This window comes from Eublepharis macularius, chromosome 7, assembly GCF_028583425.1.
Source record: "Eublepharis macularius isolate TG4126 chromosome 7, MPM_Emac_v1.0, whole genome shotgun sequence".
Taxonomy (NCBI): Eukaryota; Metazoa; Chordata; class Lepidosauria; order Squamata; family Eublepharidae; genus Eublepharis; species Eublepharis macularius.
In genome coordinates, this window is record NC_072796.1 from 128998100 (window position 1) to 129022831 (window position 24732).

Sequence of the window (24732 nt, forward strand, 5' to 3'; positions counted from 1 at the left end):
AGGCTTCCTCGGGAGGTGGTGGTGGGCTCTCCTTCTTTGGAGATTTTTAAGCAGAGGCTAGATGGCCATCTGACAGCAATGCCAATTCAGTGAATTTGGGCAGAGTCAGTGCATAGTTCTTGTGGCCTTTCTCACATGCCCAGGGTAATGCCAGTCGGCACCTTGGGGTCGGGTAGCAATTTCCCCCAGGGCAGTTTGGCTAGGGATCCTAGAGGTGTTTTACTATCTTCTGGGTATGGAGCAGGGGTCACTGGGGCAGTTGGAGGGGGGTAGTTGTGAATTTCCTGCATTGTACAGGGGGTTGGACTAGATGACCCTACAGATCCCTTCCAACTCTATGATTCTAAGATTTTAAACAAAGCATCTACAAAACTACCTAGCTATAGGTGGACAGATAAAAAGGAGGAGGGGAAAGAGAAACGAGTTCATTAGAATCTCACTTCCTCGGAAGCTAGTGTTAATACAGAGTTCTTGGTCTGAATCAATAATCAGAAAACAGAATAAACCTGGGTAAATGTTGATTCAACAAGGGTGGTCTTATGTTTGGTTCTAAAAAGTTGTCTGAACAGGCTTACTACTGCTGCAACCACAGATGGAATAAAAGCAAACCGCTCTGTCATTGATCATAAATTAATTTGCGATTTGACATACAACCTTCATTTAGTTTTTATTTTAAACATTCAAAAAGATTTTCATAAACTAATAATATAAAGAGCCAAAATGGAAAGCACAAATTATCAACAAACCTATTAATGAAACATAAATAGGCCTTTCAAATACAGAAATCATAAAGAAGCTAGACTGCAATACTCCATTTTAAATGTTAATGCAATTCCAGTAACGATCTGTTCCCAGATACAGAACTATATCAATGAATTTCTCTTGTCTGTTTCTAGTAAGATTAGTAATTTTCATAATATGCCAAGTCTTACTGAGAGATTGGAAGATGTTGCTTTTTCTAATCTCATGACAGCCAGTATGTTTTATTTTTCAAATACATGTGAAATACAGCTCATAAGAGGATAACAGAAAGCCGTACCACTGGGCTTTAAGTTGCAATTCGCAACCCATTCCCTTCAAACTAATTGAACAGGGTTATTCCAGTTTGTTTAAATAGTAGGAAGGCTGCATCCTCCAACAAAAACAGGGGGTTTTGTGTGCATGAGTTAAGCAGTTGAATATTTCTTTTACCCTTTAATAAGAATCCTCACATAAATAGGCAATACGTCCATCTCATAATTTACTTACATTATATAAATCAGCAGCCAGTTTTTCAATATATTGTTTTAGTTTGTCAGCTGTTTTCAAGCCATCTTGGAAGAAACTATAACGGAAAATACCTGTGATTTATCAGCAATATATGAGTTCCATGTTTAAAAGTTATTGGTACTTCAGAAAGAAAACTGAAAATCTTAATAAAAATCTAAGTATACTGCCCATACCCCCCCCAATATACAAGGTACATTAAATATCTGCATGTTATTACTTCAGATACTTAAAATCTATGTTTTAATCCTTATTCATGTATACTTTTCCCTCATAAGTATTACCTGACAGGTACCAGGATCAGAGAGACACTGATCCTAGAATATCACAATACAATCTTGTGGAACTAGTTCATATAATCTCCATCTTTTTTGTACTTTTAGAATCAATACTCACGTGAGCTTCTATGCTCACTCACTTCATGAAGAGGGAAAAGAAAGCATGATACCAAGGCAAAGTCCATGGGACAAAATATTGTGTGATATGACAGGGGCTAAACTGCTCCTTAATATCAGTTCAAAAACTGCTGGATTATCAGATGAGTACTAATTATCAATCTATTCTAACCTGTATGGATTCTGATCAATCTATTTCACATTCCCCACCTCAACCCCACCCCAATTTGTCTTTCCAGAATGCTTCTCATTACCATGTACAAAGCTGTCAAAATTTCAGCTGATATTGATGGTACTCTGACAAACCAAATTTGTGGCTCACTAGCTGAGTTATTTACTTTGTATGCAGGTCCTTGGTTCATTTCCCTGGCATCTCCGGTTAAAAGGATGTTAGAAAGTAGGTGATGTGAAAGACCTCCACCTGAGAACCTGAAGAGCTGCTGCCAGTCTTAGGCTACACTGTCTTGGATGGACCAATAGTCTGATTCAGTAAAAGGCAGCTTTATGTATTGTTAAAGGAAAAGGTAGTCCCCTGTGCAAGCACTGAGTCATGGGGGGACACCGACCCATGGGGGGACATCACATCACGATGTTTTCTTGGCAGACTTTTTTTGTTACGGGGTATTCATTTTACCGACCTTGGAAGGATGGAAGGCTGAGCCAACCTTGAGCTGGCTACTTGAACCCAGCTTCCGCCAGGATCGAACTCAGGTCGTGAGCAGAGATTGGGCTGCAGTATTGCAGCTTACCACTCTGCGCCACGGGGCTCCTTATGTATCAATATATATTTGTTCATATGGACTATAGGTGTTTTTTAAACAAATGTATTAATGTATGTTTGTTAAAAAAACTATAGTCTACATGATAAAGTTAGCCTTCCACATGTATAAAAAGCTGAGCCACTACCTATCACTTAATTTGTAGGTTTGTTTTGACTGAAAATTGCTTTCAGGTGAAAGAAAGATTAAGCACGGAGTTAGTGAGATAGATAACTAAAGGTATTTTTAGATTTTAAAAATGGATGCAAAGTAGTATTTAAATCTTGCCAATGTATGACGTTTCAGCCTAACGTTGTGGTCTATTGGAACTTAGGTACTGTGGTACAACCCATCTTCTACTGACACAAGATGGCCTGTATTGGGTGAACAGAAGGCACCTTACACAAGAGGAACACAAGCACACTGATGGAACAAAATAATAAGACGTAATCCACAGCACGTAGAAAGGTCATTATTGAGTCATAACAAAAAGAATGTTACACTTTAATTTGTGCATTGTATCTAAATAGCAAAAGGATCATACTTACTTGCACTGTGCATGATAATATTTAATAAGGTTCTGCAGAAGGTCCACACCTTTTTTTGTTTTAATTTCATTAACTTTAATGAGATACTGTAGAAAGAAAAACCAAAGCTCAGTAGATAATTATATATCGGTGCCTCAGCTGTGTTCAAATACAGGTTCTATTTCAGATCTGTTTAACGAATTCAGCAATTATCTTGGAAGTTGCATGCAGCTGACATCTAAAGCTCTCCACCAATACAATGATTAAGATTTCTGTGTACAGAACAGATTAGCATTTCACAGTAAACTTACATTTATTTGGAAGTAATTAAAACAATGAAAACAGGGAATATTCTTCTTTCTAAATTATTTCAACGTAGCTTTTTTCCTAGAACAATAAATAACCCATCCTTTGAAGCGATTGCAGAGAAGCCTAGCCAAGGCTGGTTCCAGGATTTGGGGAGCCCGGCTGAGCATGCTCAGCCTTCTCCATGCCCACTATTAGGCTCTCCTCCTTGCCCTCCCATTATCATGCCCTCTACATGCCTGTGTGTTCTTCCTTTGCCCACCTGCAAGCTCTCTCACCACTTGCAGTCACAGCTGCCCACACTGCTTGCTCACTTTTTCTCCAATGGGGCTGAATGATGGGTGCAGCTGGGAGTGTCACTGCCATGGTCATCAGGAATGCTGAAGCTTTGCGCACCATCAACCTGCCCCTCACCATCAGTGCTAAGCGGCATATGCGGCTGGGAGCAGAGGTGAGAAAGCACTCATAAGCAAGCAGTGGAAGGATGCGAGTGCTGGCATCAGAGGAGATGCAAGAGTCGGGGATCAGCAGCAATGGGCCACACAGAAACCATGAGCCCTGGCAGATGCTCCACCTTGTCATGTGCTGACGACAGTCCTGAGCAGAGTATTTATATTACTTATACAATAGTCTTAGGATTGGTCCATTCTTGTAATTCTATTACGCCAGTTTGGTGTAGTGGTTATGAGCGCAGGACTCTAATCTAGAGAACCAGGTTTGATTCCCCACTCCTCCACTTGAAGCCAGCTGGGTGACCTTGGGTCAGTCATAGCTTCTCGGAGCTCTCTCATTCCCACCCACCTCACAGGGTGTTTTGTTGTGTGGATAATAACAGCATACTTTGTAAACCGCTCTGAGTGGGTGTTGTTGTCCTGAAGGGCACTATATAAATCAAATATTATTATTTTATTAAAGTTTATTATTATTATTTTTAACACTTCTATCTCCCTTTCACTTGAAGCATCAACTTATAAAGCCTCCATGATGCAGTGGCCACATTGCTAGTCCTAGGCTTGCATTGCCACTCTGCCATGATGTTGACTGAGTGACTTGGGCCAATCAAGTCTCACTCAAGATAATCTATCTCATAGGGTTGTTTTAAGGATAAAGGTGAGAAGGGAATCCTAAGCTCCTTGGATGAAAGGTGGGATAAAAATGTGATAAACACAGTATAACTAAGAATTGTATGGGTCAGCAAACAGTCCCAAAGGGTGGCATGTACAAATGTGGCCTATATCTGGGTAACCAAAGACGCTGACAAGAGGTGGCCATGAACTGAAATACAATCCAAAGCTTGTCACGAACAGGGAAGTTTTTGGTTCATGAACCAGTGGTTCGTCAGAGGGCATTTCTGACGAACCGTAATGAACCAAGATGATTTTTAGGTTGGTTCATTTTTCAGTTTGTCACTGCAGACAGCCTGGTGCCAATCAACGATTTTTAGGTTGGTTCGTTTTTCAGTTTGTCACTGCAGACAGCCTGGTGCTAATCAATCAGTTTCCTGGACAACAGGGGGGGGGATGGCATTTCTGCAGACCATCTGCTGCCCCGTAAGTGACAAATTCACGAACCAAACCAACCAGTTTGCGAACTGGGCAATTTCATGCCAGTTCGTGGTTTGTAAATGTGACGAACCGCGAACTGCAACAAACTGCAATTTTCTCAATTCATGCCCATCTCTAGCGCTGCCATTTCACTGCACCATTTTATTTAGTAAAATATTTTTATCCTGTTTCCTTGTGGTTCAAGGTGGTGATTAGCGGAAGTGGCGTCCTTGGAAACATTTAGATTTGCTTATGCATTGAAGCAATCACACAACTACTTTACCACTTGCCAAACCTGGCTTACATTTATTTCAGCCACATCTTATGATGTATGAGAATCGGCCCCAAGGGAAGTGTGGGATCCAAAAGGAGATAAATAATTGGAACTTTACTTGGAACAGAAACACTAAGCTTCAAATACCACTTAGCAGTCAATATACTATTTCATTTCAAAGAGATTTCAACACCAGGACTGACACAGCAAGTTAGCGGAAGTAGGATTAAAAACAGTACAAAGCTAAAGTGATTACTTACTTCACACATTTGGAGCTGAAATAGGCGCCTTTCTTTTTCCATTTCTTCTGCTATCTCTGCCCCTGTAATCTCTGTTCGAATCATCCCATGTTGTTTTGCATGTTCTCTTTTCTCCTTTTCAATTTTAGTACTGTAATTGTAAGAACATAAATTTCTAGAAATGTGGTTGTGTGATTTTAATAAACCTAGGGAAACAGGAATTCTAGTAAAACATAGGAGTGACCCACTTCCATAAATTATAAATATTATACCACAAATTTATGCAACAAACCAAATTAAAACATGTTCTCTTTTTTTTGGAATTATCCTGAAAATTGATTCTGCAATTTAAAAATAAAATTGGAGGATATATATGTGGCTATTTCTAAATATGAATATAATGAGATATGCAGTACTCTTACAGAAAAAAAAACCCTTCCTGTGATATGGCCAATAGTTTCTCTTTTGGACTCCCTTGTTGTCCTGAAGGTATATGAAGGCAAGTCAATTATAATATTGAGGGGAAAACCCTGAATGTAGCCACAAGTGATACTATAACTAGGGATACTTGAACAGCTGCCAGATCAGCTCGCTTCCCATTAGTCAGTGATGATCAGGCAGCTAATTAATCAGTGGCTGTTTACCACTTGTTCCTCTGTTTTTACGGAAACAGGCTACTTGCAGCCATCAGAAGCCAAAGGAGTTGGCTTCTGATCTTCTCCCAGGGAAATTTTGTTCTGTACCCAGCAACTTTATGGGGGAATCAGGAGCTGATGCCCAACTGATCCGCTGTAAACTGGGTTCTTCTATCTTGCATTCTAGAAACTTTGCTGCATCCCAGATGTATTGAGATTCTGGGAAGTGACATAGGGCAGCTCCAGGAATCACCAGAAACTCCAGGATCAATGACATCGTGTGCCCCCTGCGTCCTGCTCCCAAGCCTCTCACTAGTTTCTCGGCTGAACTTAGCAACCCTACCTGTCAGATCAACTTGTGATCTGACAGGTGTTGAGTTGCTTTATGTAATTCAAACGTATCTCTGATTGACTCACAGTCTGATCATGATAGTAAAACAAGATAAGCTCCACTGCCTAACAGGTTCACTAAGAAATGTGAGGTATCCCTGATTATAACAGTGAGAATAAACGTAAGTAGATGAATGTAAGTTTTTCTTATATGAAAATATTTTCAGGAATTGTTTTTAGGAAAATTTGCATGCATCTTCTTCAGAGCCCTGCTTGAGGCAATACACTGTTAAGCATAGGTCACTGGCATTCTGAAAGTAGAGAGAAGCTGGCCTCAGCCCTCTGGGGAAATATGCCTTGCATTTCATGACTGCACCCTACTTCCTGTTTTTTAGCATCATAATAAACGCTTATTCACCTCATTATTTTATTATACATGATTCACAGAATAGGAAGTCAAAGCAAGCGATAGAAAGCATAAAGAATGGAGCACACAATTTTAGAATGTCAACACGTTATTTACTACTGATCCATGCCGACACTTTCTCACACCAATACTGCATTAATTCAGTCAATGACTGAGGAAAACCTAGCACAGAACTCCCTGCAATACACGGCACTCAAAGAAAGAAACAAAAGCAAATGGTACAATTTCTGAAGATCTGTGAAATACTCCTCCAAACTATAAATTTTAGGTTTATACTGCTTTTGCATATATTGTAAATGTTTAAGAAAGATGCAACTTAAACGATAAGATATAAAATAACAGAATATCTTAATTATGTGCACATGCAGGCCCAAAGATTTCAAATAACCCCCATAAGATTGTGCAATTTACAGATCACGCTTAAAATGTGCCATATAAAATGTATTTGCTGAACGAAATCAATCCAATCCAAATCAGGCTCAGGATCAATTCCTAAACAGCAATTCAACCACCCTTTCATGCAGCAATATAAGATTTTAGTATGTTCTAAGATATCTGTAGCAGTTTGTGCAACTATTATTAGAAGTTGTTTATGCTCACTAAACAAGGAACAAACCTTAGGCGGCAACAATGTTTGTACCTATCTTCACAAATAGTTTACTGATTGAGCCTAAAACCTCATTATATTATTGCTACATAAACATTGCTTTATATTATTTTCCTGTTAAATTATTACAAATTGTCTATTCATGCTGAAATAAGCCATACACATCCCCAAGACAACTTCATCGTCAAAGTCGGATGATGGAAAGACCAAAGGTCACATATTTTAATACTGCATAAATGTTTACCCAGCAAAATGAACAATACTTACAATTTGGTCTCATAATCCTTCCAGGCTTTGTCAAAAGGCTTTTTAAGATCCTTAGGAAGGAGAAAATACATTTTAAACAGGTTTAGAACAATGCTGTGTCAAAATGTAGATACTTGAGAAACCAGTCTGAGATTATGACTTTAAAAAGAATGATTCTTTTTAAAAAACTAAGTATTTCTTTCCCATGGATCTTAAGGCACATGTATCTCAAGCGTTCAAGAAGGAACATGAAACTGAAGTGTTCAACTATAGTTAAATTCTATGGAATTCTCATGCATACTTGCGGCTACCCACAGAAATACTGAAGGGGAAACAGCTGGAGTCCATATAGTCATACTATAGAGTTAACAAATGATCTACCGCTTACCCCTTTAACTCCTTTCAAATCTCCTTTTAAAAGGGAATCTAATGTAAAGATGACATTGTGGCTCAACCCTTGGAGCTAAGAAGAAAAAAAAAATCAGAATTAAGATTTTGTGCTACAAGTATCCATTACCATTGAATTTCTACACAGGCAGGGGTGCTGAAAGCAACAATTAAGATTATTTTCCAAATCAGCAGCTTACCATACTTCTCATCATCTTCAATTTTACTTAGAATGTAATAAAAACAGAACTAAAACGGGAGGTGAAATTCAGCGTTCAATTTTTTATTTTTCTAAATGAAAGCTTGAGTTGGCAGTAGCAGACTACTGTGCTAACAACTTGAAACTATGCCACAGGCAAACAGTAAGTAAGGTACTTTGTACAGAACCAAGAAAGCTGCCATGAACCAAGATTCATGACAAAAGGTAACGTTTTCCACATGCTGTAGAAGGCTATTTTTATTCTTTAAAATGACCTGAAGCATTTTGAGCCTGACAGTTTGTTTTGAATAGTACTTTTCTGTTTCACTCTTTAAAGGAGAGGACAAATTTCCCTCTTTCAATTGTTTCCTGTCTCTACTCATTTAGAGAGAAAACAGGAAAGATAGATCTAATGCCCCCACCCGCCCCCAAGTGGACAATTTAAAGACTCAATTAAACCACAAACAAACTTTTGGCTATTTCCTTCTTTCTGTTGAGGTATTTTATCCAATTGTAACCCAGTGCAATGATTGGTAGATAAAGGAAGAGGATTCATCAGATGTTGAGGTGAGTGCAAGAAATGGATCTGTAAGAGGTGTTCCTGAGGAGTTTAGACAACAGCAACGTGCAAAAGTATCATCTTGACCACTATTTTTATAATTAATAAAAAACACTGCTAAAAACGAACAGGGCCTTTTAAAGGAATAGTGCATTTCTTCAGTGGCGCAAAACAGTATTTCACCAGAAGTACACAGTAATTTGTTGGCTGAGTCTGTGGCTTTTAAAATGCTTCAATTCAACAGCATTTCTTATTTATTTAATTCATTTCTGTCAAAACAGGGGGGGGGGAGCCAAAGATCCTCAACTAAGAGTCCATGCATTTAGCTACATGAATGCAACAGATTCTAGCAAACCTCTGCATCTTGCTCGCTCTTTTGATTTGGGATACCTCCAGGTGGGGCTTGGAGTTGTATCTGAATTCCAACTATCTCCTGCCTAAAGATCAGTAGAGCTAATAATAATGGCTTGGATCCTATATAGGTTTAGCAGAGCTGCCCTGCAAAAATGGCAACTCCCCCACCCCCTGCAGTCTTCTATGACACCGACAATTGTGCTCCGGCAGGTAAGTACCCCATGGAGGTTCCAATGTGAGGCTGCAGTGAGAATAGGACAAAAATCATCTCCCCTTCTTAGGCAAGTCAAAGTACCTAAGAGGAATAGAATGGGAGCTTAGGATCTGAGCCAAAAAGCTGATGCTGGTTGTGATTGTGCTTTGGGTTTCAGTGAACGGCAGAAGGCCTGTACAGAAAAATGTAAGAGCCACCACTCATTCTGCCCCCTCTCAGATCATCATAATCTAGTAAACGCGAGAGGCTAACAAGGAACCATACATACATGCACACACACCTGCAGTTAATGAAGCACTCTATGAAACTGAACTCGGCAACTGTGCTTCATAGTTCATGGACTTCACAGGTAAGATTAAAAATAAAAAATGATGGAGCTGACTTTCTCTCAAAATGTGCTGGCAATGAGCCAAAAATTCAGACTTCGATACCAAAGTTCTGGTAACTTGCCAAGGCATTAACAGAAAGGCTGGGCCTTTCCCCCCGTCTCATGTCAGCTGGCACATCTGCTTTAGAGTCAGGTTTTAAACCATGTCAGTTTCAAGGGTCACAAATAGGGGTGTGCGCTTCGGATATCCGATTTGGGAAAAATGCCCGAAGCAGACCTGATCTGTAAAGATTCAGGAGTTCCGAATTAGAGCCAGCATGTTGGCCTCGATTCGGAACTCCTGAATCAAAGCTTCCCGAAGCATTCAGATTGCTTCGGGAAGCTTCAGGGCCCACGGCTGGCTTCAGTTGGCAGGTGGGGGGATCCCTTCCCCGCCACTTGGAAGCGGTAGGGCCCTTTAAACTTGGTCCAACTCCCACCCCCACCCGCTCATCCCACTCCCCCACTTACCTGGGTCGACAGGGCTGCTGCGGTGGTGGAGGGGGAGGTGGCTCTGGGCCTTCTCGCCTCCCCGCTGGCCTCCACGGCAGTGGAAGGAGTAGCTCCAGCCTTCCCCACTGCCCAGCTGGCTGCTGCAGGCCTTGCAGGCGGCAGCACAGTGGCAGAGGAGCTGGCTCCGGACTGACCCAGCCTCGCAAGGGCGGCGGCAGCATCAGAGGAGGCGGAGAAGGCTTTTCCTGCCCCTCAAATGGCTGCTGCAGTGGCAGATGAGGCAGAGGAGGCCCTCCTTGCCCCTTGCGAGTGCCTCAGTGGCGGCCTTTTGTAGGGCAGGAAGGGCCGGAGGCGGCGGCTCCAGCCTTCCCCACTGGCCAGCTGGCCGCTGCAGGCCCCACAGGCAGCAGCGCAGTGGCAGAGGAGCCGGCTCTGGGCCATCCTGGCTTCGCTAGGGTCACAGTGGTGCCCTCCCACCGCCCAGCTGATCAGCCTCCCCTCTCCCTGCCAGCCAGGTAAGTGGGGTGGGTGGGTTTTCCCCAGGGAGGGTGGGGGTGGGTGGTTTGCTCCACCTCACCGCTTCAGGATTCTGGTAATTCCAGATTTTTTTCCCGCGTTGGGTAAACCCAAAGCAGGAAACCCAAATCTTTTGGGTGTGCACGCCTCTAGTAACAAATATGATGAAAACTAGCATAGAGCTGTATTACCACAGGTAATTTATTTAGCAGGTCTTTCCCCAGCCCCAATATCCAAATTACAAATATGAGCCAAAGCCAAACCGAATGAAATCCACTGCCATAAGATAAATCTAGTTCAGAATTTGGTTTTATAACTTAATATTGGAAGCGTCTAAGGCCCAAAACTGATGCACACTTACTTGGAAGTAAACCTAATGATCTTGGACTGAGAAGCAGAAAGAGGATTTATATGTATATGTCGATGGTGCTACTTGAGCCTAACTAGGATAATTAAAATTCATAAAATATCAAGGTGGTAAAATACATAAAAGGACATGACAACTGAGACCAGTGCAAGGAGGCAGTATCAGCTGAAGGCCTTGGCCTCAAGTTCTTACTTGCTGGCCTTCCAGAGCAACTGGCTGGCTGCTGTGGAAAAGGATGCTGGACCAGATAAACCACTAGTCTAATCCTGTTGAACTCTTAGGATCTTATTCTCAAAAATACTAATTACAACAGTCAGAAGTCACTTTATACCTCTTGTCACATATTCAGAGCCAATTTTTTTAACATGAGAAAAACATTTACCACATATTGTTAATACCAACAGGAATAAGTGAGCTTGAACTGCATGCAGCTGCACTTTCCATCTTCAGTTCTTGTAACTTTAACCACTATAGAAAATCTGTAGCTTTATTACTTTTGCTTTCTGATGCCACAGAACACTCATCATTCAAGCACTTGGAGTGAACGGAGCTGGTTTGAAAAAGAAATCTGTGGTGGGGCAAAGCTCCAAAGTTCTCCTGCACCTGGTTTCAAAGTATACTGCTGACAGGCCTCAATCGTGTGCACTAGCATTTTTTTACCCATTCAAAGCATATATGTGTTTGTGTATAGCCTGTATAACTGCATTGCAGAGAATTTTTGCTGTAATGCAAGTATTTTTAAATATTGATTCCCAGAGCTGGAACAATGTGTAGTACTCCAATATGCAGTGTGTTACTGCCCAAGTAATGTAACATTTCCCCACATTCTTGCACACAGCTAGTACATAAACTTTAACGCTGGCTCCTGGAAATGTGGCATTATTTATTTATTGTTTTCTTTAAAGCATTTGTATGCCACCTTTCTACCCAAAGGGGCATCCCCAAGGCAGTGAACATTAATATATTAAAGAATTTAAAACGTTTTTAAACCAGTTTATATTTTGAACACTTAAACAGTATAAAAATAATAAAAACACTCACAAATACACAAAACCAAGAACAGGGTAGGCCAATAACAGCTACTGGGGGCATGGCAAATGAAATGCAAGTCTTCATCCACTGGTGGAAAGACAGCAATTGAGGGGGGACAGATGAATCTCCCTGGGAAAGGAGTTTCAAAGTTTTGATGCCACAACCAAGAAGGCCCTTTCTCGGATTGCAACCCATCTAATCTTAGATGGTGGGGGCATCCGAAGCAGGGCCTCTAAAGATAACTGAACAGGGAGGTTCATGTAGGAGAAGGCAGTCCTTAAGGGATGCTGGACACAGAATATTTTTTCTAGGCGGGATCATCACATATGAATATGGCCATTCATTGCGTCTATGCCCATTCATCTATAACAATCCATTCAGGAGAACAATGTTGGTTTAATTTATTCTGAAAAACAAAAATGCCTTACCAGATTTTTCAGCAGCGTTGACAATTCTTTAGTCAGAGTGGAAAATTTTACAAAGGCTGTTCCCAGATCTGGATTATCCCTACTTAAGAAGTTACTTCCAAATTTATCTAGTACTTGTGCATAGTTCTCTTCATTTTGAACATGTTCTGTAGAAGATATAAAATAGATGTTTCAGTAATCGAAAACATTCCCACATTCTCAATGATGAGCAATGATTTTTAAAAAGTCTTCTGTGTTTTCAGATACAAGCATTGTTATTCAGGGTTCTGTATTCTTCTAACTCACGGGGAGATTATCATAGTTCCATAGAGCCCTTTGGTCTGGAAAAGAAGACTGACATTCACCAGGTCAATTTCAGAGCAGGAATTCCAGGAATGGCTTGCAAATAAGAATGAAATGTAAAAAGCGACATGTCACCACAAGAATTTCTTGTGGTTTCATCTGAATAAACTAAATGTCATTGCCTATTTATACAATCAGGATGTTAAGGAAAGTCTGTATGTTTTGATGTGACAACAGAACAAATGTAATCAACCTTCTTTGGCTGAATGGCTTTATAATATGTAAAAGGCCAAAATACTGCTATTTGTAGATGGTGACAGATGGTTAGCTGTAAAAGTAGTGAGCTCCTTGCCTGTGTTCTGAATACCTTAAAACTACAAAGTGCTAAATCAAAAAGACCACCACATCTATGTGTTGACTAGGGGGGGTGCGATTCAGGCTTCCAATTTGGGTAAATACCTGAATCAGACCTGATTTGCAAAGATTCGGGATTCCAAATCAAAGCTTCCCAAAGTGATTTGTATCGGGGGGGGGGGGGGCTGGAAGCTTCCCCCCTCACTTCGGTATGCTCCAAATCTTTACGGCGCATACCGAAGCAATTTAAATACCTGAATCCGAAGTGGCTTGCCACTTAGGGTTTCGAGTGTTTACGAAATTTTTTCCCGCTTCGGGTAAACCTGAAGTGGGAAACCTGAATTTTTTTCTGGTGCACACCCGTGGTGTTGAGTATCTTAATAACAGGTTACTCAACTGACCCAAGAATTCTTGGATAAGGTTGGTTTTGGCTTTCAATCCCTTTCTCTCTACAGCGTACTTTAAAGCCCTTAATTAGAGTACAGTATAGCTGATGGGCAACATCACATGATGAAATGGAACCAGCTGTTGTTCTCAGGCAACCTAGCAAACATGACAAATGGATTTTCCAATTCCTAACAGTTCCACCCTAAGCAGTGTTACACTGTTCTAAGTCCACAGAGTTCAACAGGCTTAGAAGGATGTAAGTCTGCTTTAAGATGGCAGTGTTAGTGGTTATTGCCATCTGGAAACAATTATACTTTTGGCAAATTTATGACGTATTTTGGAACCAAGATTTGAAATAATATAAGGATAGTGCATGAGTGTAAGATCCCTTTTTATTTATTTTCAATGGCAGAGGCAACTTGTCCATTCATCTACTATACGTTCCTTGCTACCTGTAAGAACATGTCAGCTCTCCCGCCATCATCTAAATCTTTATCCCAGGACTGCTAACGTGACATATGAATTGAACCAGAATTTCTTCCACAACATACGCTTTTAATAAATACTTTCTACTTTTGTACAGTCTCTGGGCAATTTCATTTGTTCCCAGTGATGAGTCTGAATTTTTGTTTTGCTTTAGCTTCGTAAAACATTGTATGTGCTTTATTCATCACAGAATAAAGCCCAACTTGTAAAGGGCTAGCATACCCAAGAAGAGAGTATGCCACTCTATGTCTTGCCTTTTTGTAGCTGCAGGCCATGTCAAGACTAGCTAATTTTGCGGCATATACAATAAAGCTGTTAAACTAGTTAACTATTAAAATGCCAGATTACTTTTCAGGGCTCAATACATTTAAGGTGATTGTAAACATGCATTAATAAGCACCACTTTTGAACTGCACTGAGAAGAAAAATATACTGGACAACACATCACGCCTGGTAAAACTTGGGAAATCTTTGTCACTGATACCTTCCATAGATAGAAAAATACACTGCAAAAGCCTCCCCAATTGAGCATTAAAGACAGTTCAGACAAAGGACTACAGACTACGGGGGGGGGGGGAGCAGGATAATGTGGGTCTATAACATTGCCAAGTCAAGTCACAGAAAAGACAAAAGTGATTGACATAATTCCATCCAGATATCCTCTGACTTCCCACAATACTCCTGTGTAGCCCCTTGGTTTATGGATGAGTTTAGGACAATGAAATGAATTGGTAGACATCCAGAATGCAAATGGAGGAAAACTCACAGAGAATATAAGCAAACATATTAGAACACGTAAGAAGAAGAAGCCTGTTGGAAATTCTATTATAAGCTTAGCTCAATAGACAGAACATAGGGACAGTCCTAATTAATCAGGTCAATGGAATTTATCTACTGTGATAGCTTATTGTATTTATTTATTTACATTATTTATACTCCACCTTTCTCACTGTGACTCAAGGTGGATTACACAGTATAAGTTAATATAATAAAGGGCAGGGGCATTCAATAAACAATACAATAGGGGATGGCTGGCAGAACTTTGAAAACAAGCAGAAATCCAATACAGAGCTGAAAAAATGTTGAAACAAAGCATAAGCAATTTAACACGACATATTAAGTGCAGAAACTACGCAACAGGTACATACGGAGCTGCTGTAGCACAGTGGTTAGGTGGCAGGGCTCCGAGCTAGCACTGTTGGTTTGAATTCCACTATTGTCATGAGCTCAGTAGGTGGTCTTGGGTAAGGCACTCCTCTCAGCCCCAGCTCCCCAGCTGTATTGCGGGGATAATCTTACTATATAAAAGAGTAAATATGTTCCTGACAACACACTTCCTACCCTGGTGCGCCTCCAGAGGGCGCTGCCACAGCGGGAAACCCAGGCAGGGATCAGGCACAGAGCAGGAGGCAACGCTTGCTCCTGCTTTCACCCAGCTGGGATCTGGAAAGGAGCAAGTTGCAATGCCCGTCCGCCACTTTCACCCAGAAGGGATCAGGAGCTGAGCAGGAGGCAATGCCTGCCCCCGCCTTCACTAGGCCAGGATCAGGAGCAGAGTAGGTGGCAATGCCCGCCCCCACCTTCACCTGGCTGGGATCAGGCGCAGAGCAGAAGGCAATGCCCACCCCTGCTTTCACCAGGATCAGGAGTGGAGCAGGTTGCAATGTCCGCCTCCCGCCTTCACCCAGCCGGGATCAGGAGTGAAGCAGGAGGCAATGCCCCCCACCCCCGCGCCTTCACCAGGCTAGGATCAGGCGTGGAGCAGGTGGCAATGCCCGCCCTCCCTTAACCCAGCCAGGATCAGTCGTGGAGGAGGAGGAGGCAATGCCCATCTTCCCCCCTCCTTTCTAGAGACCTTATATTTTTCCCCACAACGGGCTTTGTTGCTAGTAATAACACTGAATGTGAACCGCTCTGAGTGCGGCACTTATCTGTCTAGAAGAGCAGTATATAAGCACATGGTTGTTGTTATTGTTATTATCATTACTTGTAGCAACAGACAGAATGCAGCAGTATAGTGTACAGTCCCTTCCCTTTAACCAAAACATCTCTCTGAACCATTTTCTTACAATATAGTCCTATTACTCCTGAATTATTCACTTGTGCATACTTTGCAGAAACCCTGGAGAATGGGAGCTTTCCTGACCTCTTCAGGCAGACCATTCTATACGGTGGAAACCACAACACAGAATGTGCATGTACAGGCAGCTGCTGATTTTGCCCACATGCTGGGTGGCACTTGCTGAAGGCCCTGTTCAGATGAGCAAAACTGTTGTGGTGGAACATACGGAGAGAGATGGTCCTGCAGATAGAAAAGACTATGACCATGAAGGGCTTTCTAGCTAAAATCTTGAATTGAGCCCAGTAACTGATAAGTAGCCATTGGAGTGACTGCAGAACAGGAGTAATATGCATGCTCCGTTTAGCTCCTGATAATAACCGAGCTGCAGAGTTCTGCACCAACTGAAGTCCCCAAGCTGACTTCGAGGGGAGACCTATGAAGAGGTCATTACAGTAATCTAGTCTTAATGTTACTATGATGTGGATCTAAGCAGTCAGGTTAGCCATGTCAAAGCCATCTTCTGGGCTAGCCTGAGTTGAAAGAAGGCTTTTTTTTTGGTATTAACTTGCTTCTCAAGCAGCAATGCTGGATCCAGTATAATCCCTAGACTCTTGACCAAGTCCACCAGGGTCAACTGAACCCCTCAAAAGTGGAGAGCACAATGTCCCTTTCGATCTCTTCCTTCCCAACCAGAATCACTTCTGTCTCATCTGGGTTCAGTTTCAACACAGTTGTGAGGCAGCAACCTAAGATCTCTACTGCAACACAGGGGATTTTGGATAACAAGATTTACAGCTGGGTGTAGTCCACATATTAATGACATCCAATTCCATAGCTGTGAATGATTTCTTGTAATAGCTTTACGTACAGGTTGAATAACATGGGTCCCTGTGGAACCCTGCAAGGTAATTCCAACACTGAAGATAGCTGGTCTCCAACAACTGCCCTTTAAGTATGTTCTATGATTTAAACCAGACCAAGGCACATCCCAATAGCTACATTTGCCTCCAAACACCTCAGCAGAATGGCATGATCAACAATCTCAAAGGCTGCAGATAGATACAAGAGGAGCAACAAAGATAGTCAGTTTGGAGTAGTGGTTAAGAGTGGCAGGACTCTAATCTGGAGAACGGGGTATGATTCCCCACTCCTCCGCTTGAAGCCAGCTGGGTGACCTCCACTTGAAGTCACAGCTTCTTGGAGCTCTCTCAGCCTCACCCACCTCACAGGGTGATTGCTGTCAGAACTTAGGATAATAATATCACACTTTGTAAACCATTCTAAGTGAGCATTAAGTTGTCCTGAAAGGCAGGTATATAAATCGAATGTTTTTGTCATCGTTGTTAAGTATGACCTTTTTCTACAATCAGACGGAGGTCATCAACCATCTCTGTCCCATAGCCCAGCCTGAAAAGGATCCACAGCACCCAAGTTATACAAGAAGACTTGGAGTTGGTCTGCTGCTGGTCTCTTAATCAATTTGCCTAGGAAGGCCACATTTGAGACAGGATGGTTTTTAAAGTAGCAAGCAGATAACTGCCTCTTTGAGTGGCTGAGGAAAGCCCCTTGAGTTAGTGACTGATTTATGATGGACATCAAAAGCTCATTTATGTGGTTCTTATATGATTTTAACAGCCAAGTTGAGTAAGGATCTGGTGCACAAGTAGTGGCCTTCACAAATGCCAGGAGCCTGTCAGTATCTGTGACTGTAACTGGGTCAAAATGGTCCATAAGCAGACCAGATGGTGTACTAAGAATTTATTCCACCTCGCCTACAGTACCACTGGCATCCAGATCAGAGCATACATGTGCCATTTTATCAGCAAAAAAACTTTGCAAAAGTGCCACAGCAAACTGTCAAAGCTAATTACCAAAAAGAATCCCTAGAAGGCTGACAAGCAGAGAATGAAGGACAAAACATCCCTCGGTTGTTGCCCCCTCCCAGCAGCTTTTATTCGGAGGTACACTGCCTCTGATTACGTAAGTTCCATTTAGCCACAATGGTCTACTGCCACGGATGGACCTATCGTCCTGTAACAGCAAGCTGGCAAACTAAGGGTGAAATCAATGGGAGATCTGGATGCTGGAATTTTAGCTAACAGAACAGTGGAGAGCAAACAACAGAACTAGGAGAAACTGATAGCAGCAGAGTAAAAAATAGGTAGGTAAAATTATCTTGTACCGGGTCAGATATCATTATACACACTACATATCACCTATTCTTTGGAACCACCATGCCAACTAGCAGCTATTGAACTAACAGCACTTGTAGCACTTGAACAAAGTGAAGAGGAAAGACTACTATTTTTAAAAACAAACTTATAGCAAAAAGGAATAAAAGCAGCAGTGAATCGGGTTATCCAGAAGATTGGTCCCTCTGCTACTTCAGCCTCTACCTTTTTCCTTTTCCGAGCATTCCTTTCATCAAACATTGTTCGGCAGGATCTCTTACCACACTGCACTGAATAGGAATGGGAAACAATAAATCAGTTGCTTTTCTTTCTACAACAATAAACTTGCTAGCTTCTTGGACAACTGGTCCATTATTCATGAAGTCAAGAGTGGCAACTTCAGATTTCTCCACCTTGTTAACAGTAGAGAAAACTTTTGTAAGAGCACACAGACACTTTTTTTGATGTGTAAGCTAAACATTATGTGTAAGTACATATGATGAATGTGAAACACTTTTGTAGAGCAACCATTATGTTCAATATACATGCAATGGTTATGCTGCCTTTGGTTCAACTTGTAACAAATAACAATCATTTAGTTTTCATTTACTGAACTGAGTGTTCTCCAGTAAACATAATTAGCATATCCACAAAATACTGGCAATTTTGCTTTTGTTTATAGTCTGCATTTCTGGATGTATTTGTTTATGTGGCCCTGAGGGGAGGTGTACACAGTCTCACTTCCTACTCTTTCACCATCTTCTCCAAAAATTATTGAGGGTTTCCACTTGTCCCAAATATTTGATCTTCTGTCTAGCTTAAACAGAATGCATAATTTCATGCATAAACACTACACAAAACTGGCAAGTTGCTCACAATAGTTTGCTTCCAAAGCAACATGAGAAGAACTTAACATGCAACAAGATTTTCCTGCTTCGGCCTTTCCTGTACTCCCCAAAAAGCCAATCCAGAGGGCAAAAGATGGCTCAGCAACGGCAAGGCATATGTTATACATCTGGAGGGAGTACAGAAGTGAGGGGACCCCCTCTTCTACTCTGGGATTGCCCTCTGCTTACAGAATAGAACCTCTGGACCCAATCTGACATTGTTTCCTCAACCCTGCTAGGTCTACTAACATATAAAGATGAAGTAAACAATAAAAATACTAAAATATAAATTCAAAGCCATGACAATACTTCCCTCCCCATAAAAACCTCCAGTTAGAGATGAAAGTCTACATGAAAAGAACTATTTTAGCCAGGTGTCTAAAAGCAACAGCTAGATTTCAGTTGGGGGTTCTATGAGTAGATGGCACCACAGAAAAGCCATGTCTCTTGTGGCCATCAACCTTACTTCTGCATGTAGGGCCTGTCTGACCTCTTATTTGCTGGACAGAGGCATACAGGAAAAGGGAACCTTTAGGTATTTTAGGACTTTAAAGGTAATGACCAGTAAAGGCCCAGTAGCAAATAGGTGGCCAATAAATTCATTCAGGACAATGTCTTCCCTGCGGTCAGCTCCAGACACTAATCTGGGTGCATTTTTTTACCAACTCAAGTTTCGGAACCATTTTCAAGGGTCGTCTCAGTAATCCAATCTGGATGCTATCAGCGCATGAACAACTGAAGCCAAATTGTGTCTGCTGAGGAAAGGTCACAGCTGGCAAAGCAGCTTAATGGAGTCATTAGGGGCAAGATGAAGCAGTCCCCAGACAACACAGAAAAGTTTAGCTGGATTGCTTTTCATGGGTGCAGTGGGAATGGAGAAGTAGGCATGGTTCACTGTCATCGTTGCCACAGAGCAGGGATGAAGATCTAAACTGTGTTTGGTTACATTCACCACATTTCCTCCACCTGAACTCTAGCCATCTGCCGGCTAAATTCATTCAGTGAGTGAACCAGAAAGCCAAATGGGATACATGAGCTGGGAGGTGACATCTAGGAGTAATAATCATATCACTGGCCAAGTCATGTCTGAATTCCAAACTTAAACTAGGCCTTTGATAGGAATACTAACCTTGTTGGAAGGAAACTCCCCAAGCATTCTCAGCATTCTAGAGTCCATCAAAAATTGGGGCAGACCACCCTAATAGGTCTCCTACCCCTGAAGAGAATGCAAGCTACTATGATATTCTGTCTGTCTTATCCACACACAGTATTTCCTCATCAACATGTGGAGTGGCAGCACAATTTTAAATGCAAGTCCCATCCTCTAAGGGGGTGCAAGTCACAGATCTTGACAGCAACTGTAACTTTAGGGAATGGGCCCCTTTGGGAGGTCAGTATATCTACATGGGAGGCATGTAAGGCCTCCCTTTCTTTAAAAGAAGTTATTTTTGTTAATGGCATCTGCAGCCTGTTATTGCTTTTATATTATGATATTTGCTTATTGTGATTTTAATTAGCTTTTTTTGTTGTAACTGATTTATTTATATTCTTATTTTTGCTAGCTGCCTTACACCCCCGCTGGGGAGAGGGCTGGAATAAAAATATTTCATTAAATACATAAAATATTGGCCCCTTATTTAAAGTTTCCTACAAGTGAATGTTAAGGCTTGGGCAACAGGAACTCCTCCTCTATATTTGGCCAGTTTCCTTCTGCCCTCCTCTGCCGAAGAGAACGTGATTCTCGAAAGCTTATGCTACAATAAAATTGGTTAGTCTTAAAGGTGCTACTGGACTCTTTTTGATTTTGCTACTACAGACTAACACGGCTAACTCCTCTGGATCCTCCTACATAATGGATGTTCTGTGTGCAGAGCAGCGGAGGGTGACTTTTGGCATTTTTCCTCTCCTGCTGCAGACTCCCAATTTGCCCCTCATAGCATTCCTTCAGGTCCATCAACCTAAAGGTGAACAATTTCAAGAAGCAGGCAGTGATAGGGAGGTGCCTTTCTCTAGCACAACTCTGCTGGTTTTGCTTAGAATCAAAACCAAAACAATTTATATGGTATTCTAAAGGGAATGAGTTATTCCCACTGTAACATATATATTTTAACCGAAAAAAGTTTGTCCTCCCAAACCCTCTCTATTGCTTTTTTCTTGTGCATTATTCATTAAATTCAGAATCATGGTGGGAGAACAGCAAAGGAATTCTCAAAAAGGAGAGACAACACAAAAGTATGTGAAGATTGCTCAGACACAGACTATGTTAAGCTTTTACAAAGAACCCTTTTAATTTAAGAACACACACTAGCAGATATTTTCTTTGGGGGAAGTTATTAAATAAGTTCTAGGAATGTCCTCTATTTTCTTAAGATACTGTGCAGGCTCTTCCTATTTCTAATATCACACAATGATCATTTTCAAATAAATAAAAGGACAACTACAGTATTTCATAGAAAAATATTTTGTATGCTAACCAGTGATTTCTTAACATAGGAAAATGTACCGGGGAGGAGGGGGGGGAGGGAGGAGGAAGAAATGACCGACTTCTATAAAATCATGAGATAATATGGAAAAATTATTCACTCACAAAATGCAAACTCATGTTCATTTCACTGAAAACAACAAATATGAAGAACAGTACTGTCAAAGGAACTGCTTCTTTGTACAATGCAAAATCAACCCCTAAACCCATTACCACATGAGAAGATGGCAGTAGCACAAGTAACTTTTAACAGGAATAAATCCACAGGAAAAGATATGCTCTACTATTTCCTCTTTACTTTCCCTGAAAGCCCCCATAGCCTCTCTCCTTTTCCTGCTTCCTTCTCCCCTTCCCACCCACCAGCCCTCGTCTTCAGCTTTTTGCTCCCCTTCAGCTATCTGCCCTCCACACGCATCTTCAGCTTTCCCTCCTTCCCTCCCCCTTGGCAGCCTCTACCAAGGAAAACTGTGACCCAGTTATGAGGTGCTGACTGAGGCTGGCCCAGTTGCATGGTGGGGAACTCAAAAGGACCTGCTGGAGGCATCTCACTTTCTCCAGTATCCCCTTCCTATACTACTTCTTCTTTCCCTCCTACTGGAAGCCCTCAAAACCTCACCTTTCCCTACTTCCTTCTCTCCTTCCGCTCACCCACCAATAAATGTTTTATTTGTCCCCCCCATCTTTAGCTATATTTATTATTTATTTATATCCTACTTTTTTCTACAATGGAGACCCAAAGCTGCTTACATCACTCATCTCTCCTCCATTTTATTGTTGTGATTCTGTGAAATAGGTCAGGCTGAGAGTTTATGACTGGCCCAAAGTCACCTAGTAAGCATCCACAGTGGAGTGGGGATTCAAACCTAGGTCTTTCAGATCTTAGGCTGAAACTCTAACCGCTATACTAGCTTTGTGGGGAAGGGCTGCAAGTGAACAGTATTGAGTGAGTTATGCAAGCTGTGTGGTAGAAAGTTAGTTGGTGGCTGCTGCTAGGCCTGGCCCCAATGAGTCCTTCCTCAAAGGCCAAAATAGGCCAAAAGGGCTCTTCCCCAACCCCCTGCCTTTTCCTGACAGAAACCAAGGCTTGAATACTGTTGTGGTTGCCTAGCAACAGTAACTGAGGACATCTGTTTCTTAAAACTTGAAAGTGTTTGTTTTATCATTTTTGGCAGTTTTAAACCCCCCTCCCCCACGTTCTTTTTTCCCCCTTTTTTTTAGATTTCAGATTTTTCTGCAAACCTGTCTTGAAAAAACCTGTCTATAAAAATCTGTCTTGTCTGTTCATGCCTGTCTCTGGACTTAAGTATCCACAGATGGGGCCATGTTGATAATTAGATATATTGACAGTATTTTTCAAAAGTTTGGTTTAAATGAAACATGGAAACCATGGTTTAAAATGCTTGTTCTTAAATATTACTTAAAATGAAGTTAAGCATGCATCTAAGGCTTATGTTGACAAAGCAGGTTCCCCCTTCTCATTGGGTGAAAAAGCCTGCATGGAGTTTTGAAAGCTCAAAGCAGCCCTGAAAAGAGCTGATTTGAGCTTTGGCTTTTTCATCCAATGGGAGGAGAGAAGAGGGAGTTTTGCTTTGGGATTCCCTAATCAGTTCAGCAATGCTGAGGCCGATTCAGGATCCCTGAACTATACAAATCGGGCCCGATTCGGGTTAAAAACCCGAATCAGAAACCCGAAGTGCACACTCCTAATGAAAGGTGTTAGGGGAGAAATACCCGGAGCTAAGATTTTCCTATATTTATTCCAGGTTTTCAGCAACTTGTCTAATAGGGAACTGGAGGAAATCATAACTGGCCTGTTTTTAGCTGAGGACCAGATGGTTACTGGTAAGGGAAGTAGTGAAGAAAAGAAAATACAGTTAGCAATAGTCAAACACAATGTTGAACCCTATAGAGGAGGGAAGACCGGGGGAAGGGTGTGAACTCTTATGTGACTTGTTTCTTCTTCCTATTTCATATCATTAGGTCATGAATATGATTAAAGGCTTCTCATGTTATTTTTACATTGATTTTATAAATATACACAAACTGAGGGATGAGAGAGCGGTTTGCCTAAAGCAACCCACTGAATATATCGGATTCTTAAGATTTGAATTAGGAATTTCCAAGCTCAAAATGTGTGCTGTTATCCCCTATGGTACAGTAACTCTCTTGACAGCCAGATGCGACACTTCAAATTTCAGAGGCAACATAACCCTGACAGCAAGATGCCAATATATGATAAGAGATGAATATCACCATCATATTCTGGTTTATAAATTCTGCCTGGCTATTGCTGACAGACAGAATCCTGAGCTATAGCACAGGATATACACACAGAATTGTGTTCAACATGCTATGTTACCTTCCCTAGGCATTATGCATTTGAATGTAACATTCTGTTAAGTGAAGGGCCCGTTAGCAATTGATTACACATTCGCTGAGGGGGGGAAAGAATCTGTCAAGAAAGTTGCCAAGTAATTACTGAAATCTGCCACAAAATTTAGATCTATCTTGTGGGTTGTTATTACAACTTACCAATTCAATTATGCTTCTGTTGTACAGAGGAAAATTTAGTAGCTCTGAACTGATAAAGCAGTACTGAAAACTAATTAGGAGAAATGATATAAAAATCAAGGTAGTGGACTAGATCCAAACTACTTTTCTGTTGGTGAAAAAGGGCTATCGAAAAGCTTATGCTGTATGCAAAATATCCAGCTCATAAAAGCTTATGGAACATAATGTACAGTGTTATGTTACATTTATATATCATCTTTAGAGAATTCCTTATGATAAGCAAGTGACTAATCTTCTTCTTTATTACTATATGTCTATGTATTCGGAGTCCCATATAAGGATCATTGCCATGACTGTATTTGTGGAATATCTTACGTGTTTTATGTAAATAGTTGTTTTGACTTCAATAAAAAATATAAAACCAAAAAAATAAAAGGTTATGCTGGGGATTAATCTGCTTACAGATGTTTACAAAAGCCATGTGAGATGGGGTCCAGAGTAAGGAGGAAAAACAGGTTGACGCTGAGTGAAAAGTTGGCTGAATCGAACCCAGTGCCTTTCAAATGGATTCATTATTCACAGATATTTAAGTGCTGCCTTTGAAATTGTTTGAGCCCAGAAAAGGACTGGCTAGGCTGTTGGTACATCCAAGTCATCAGCATTACTGATCACCACTTTTA

General features: G+C 41.3%; 1 protein-coding gene across 1 annotated transcript in view; it reads right to left on the reverse strand.

Annotated features, from left to right (window-relative positions):
• ASAP1 (ArfGAP with SH3 domain, ankyrin repeat and PH domain 1) overlaps nt 1–24732 on the reverse strand; it is a 202460-nt gene that overhangs the window by 61903 nt on the left and 115825 nt on the right. Inside the window, exons 5-10 of the mRNA XM_054984560.1 lie at nt 12431–12576; nt 7943–8017; nt 7576–7625; nt 5331–5460; nt 2968–3053; nt 1249–1324 (exon numbers count right to left, since the gene is read on the reverse strand). Of these exons, the coding sequence (XP_054840535.1) occupies nt 1249–1324; nt 2968–3053; nt 5331–5460; nt 7576–7625; nt 7943–8017; nt 12431–12576 (563 nt within the window). The remainder of the gene's footprint in view (nt 1–1248; nt 1325–2967; nt 3054–5330; nt 5461–7575; nt 7626–7942; nt 8018–12430; nt 12577–24732) is intronic.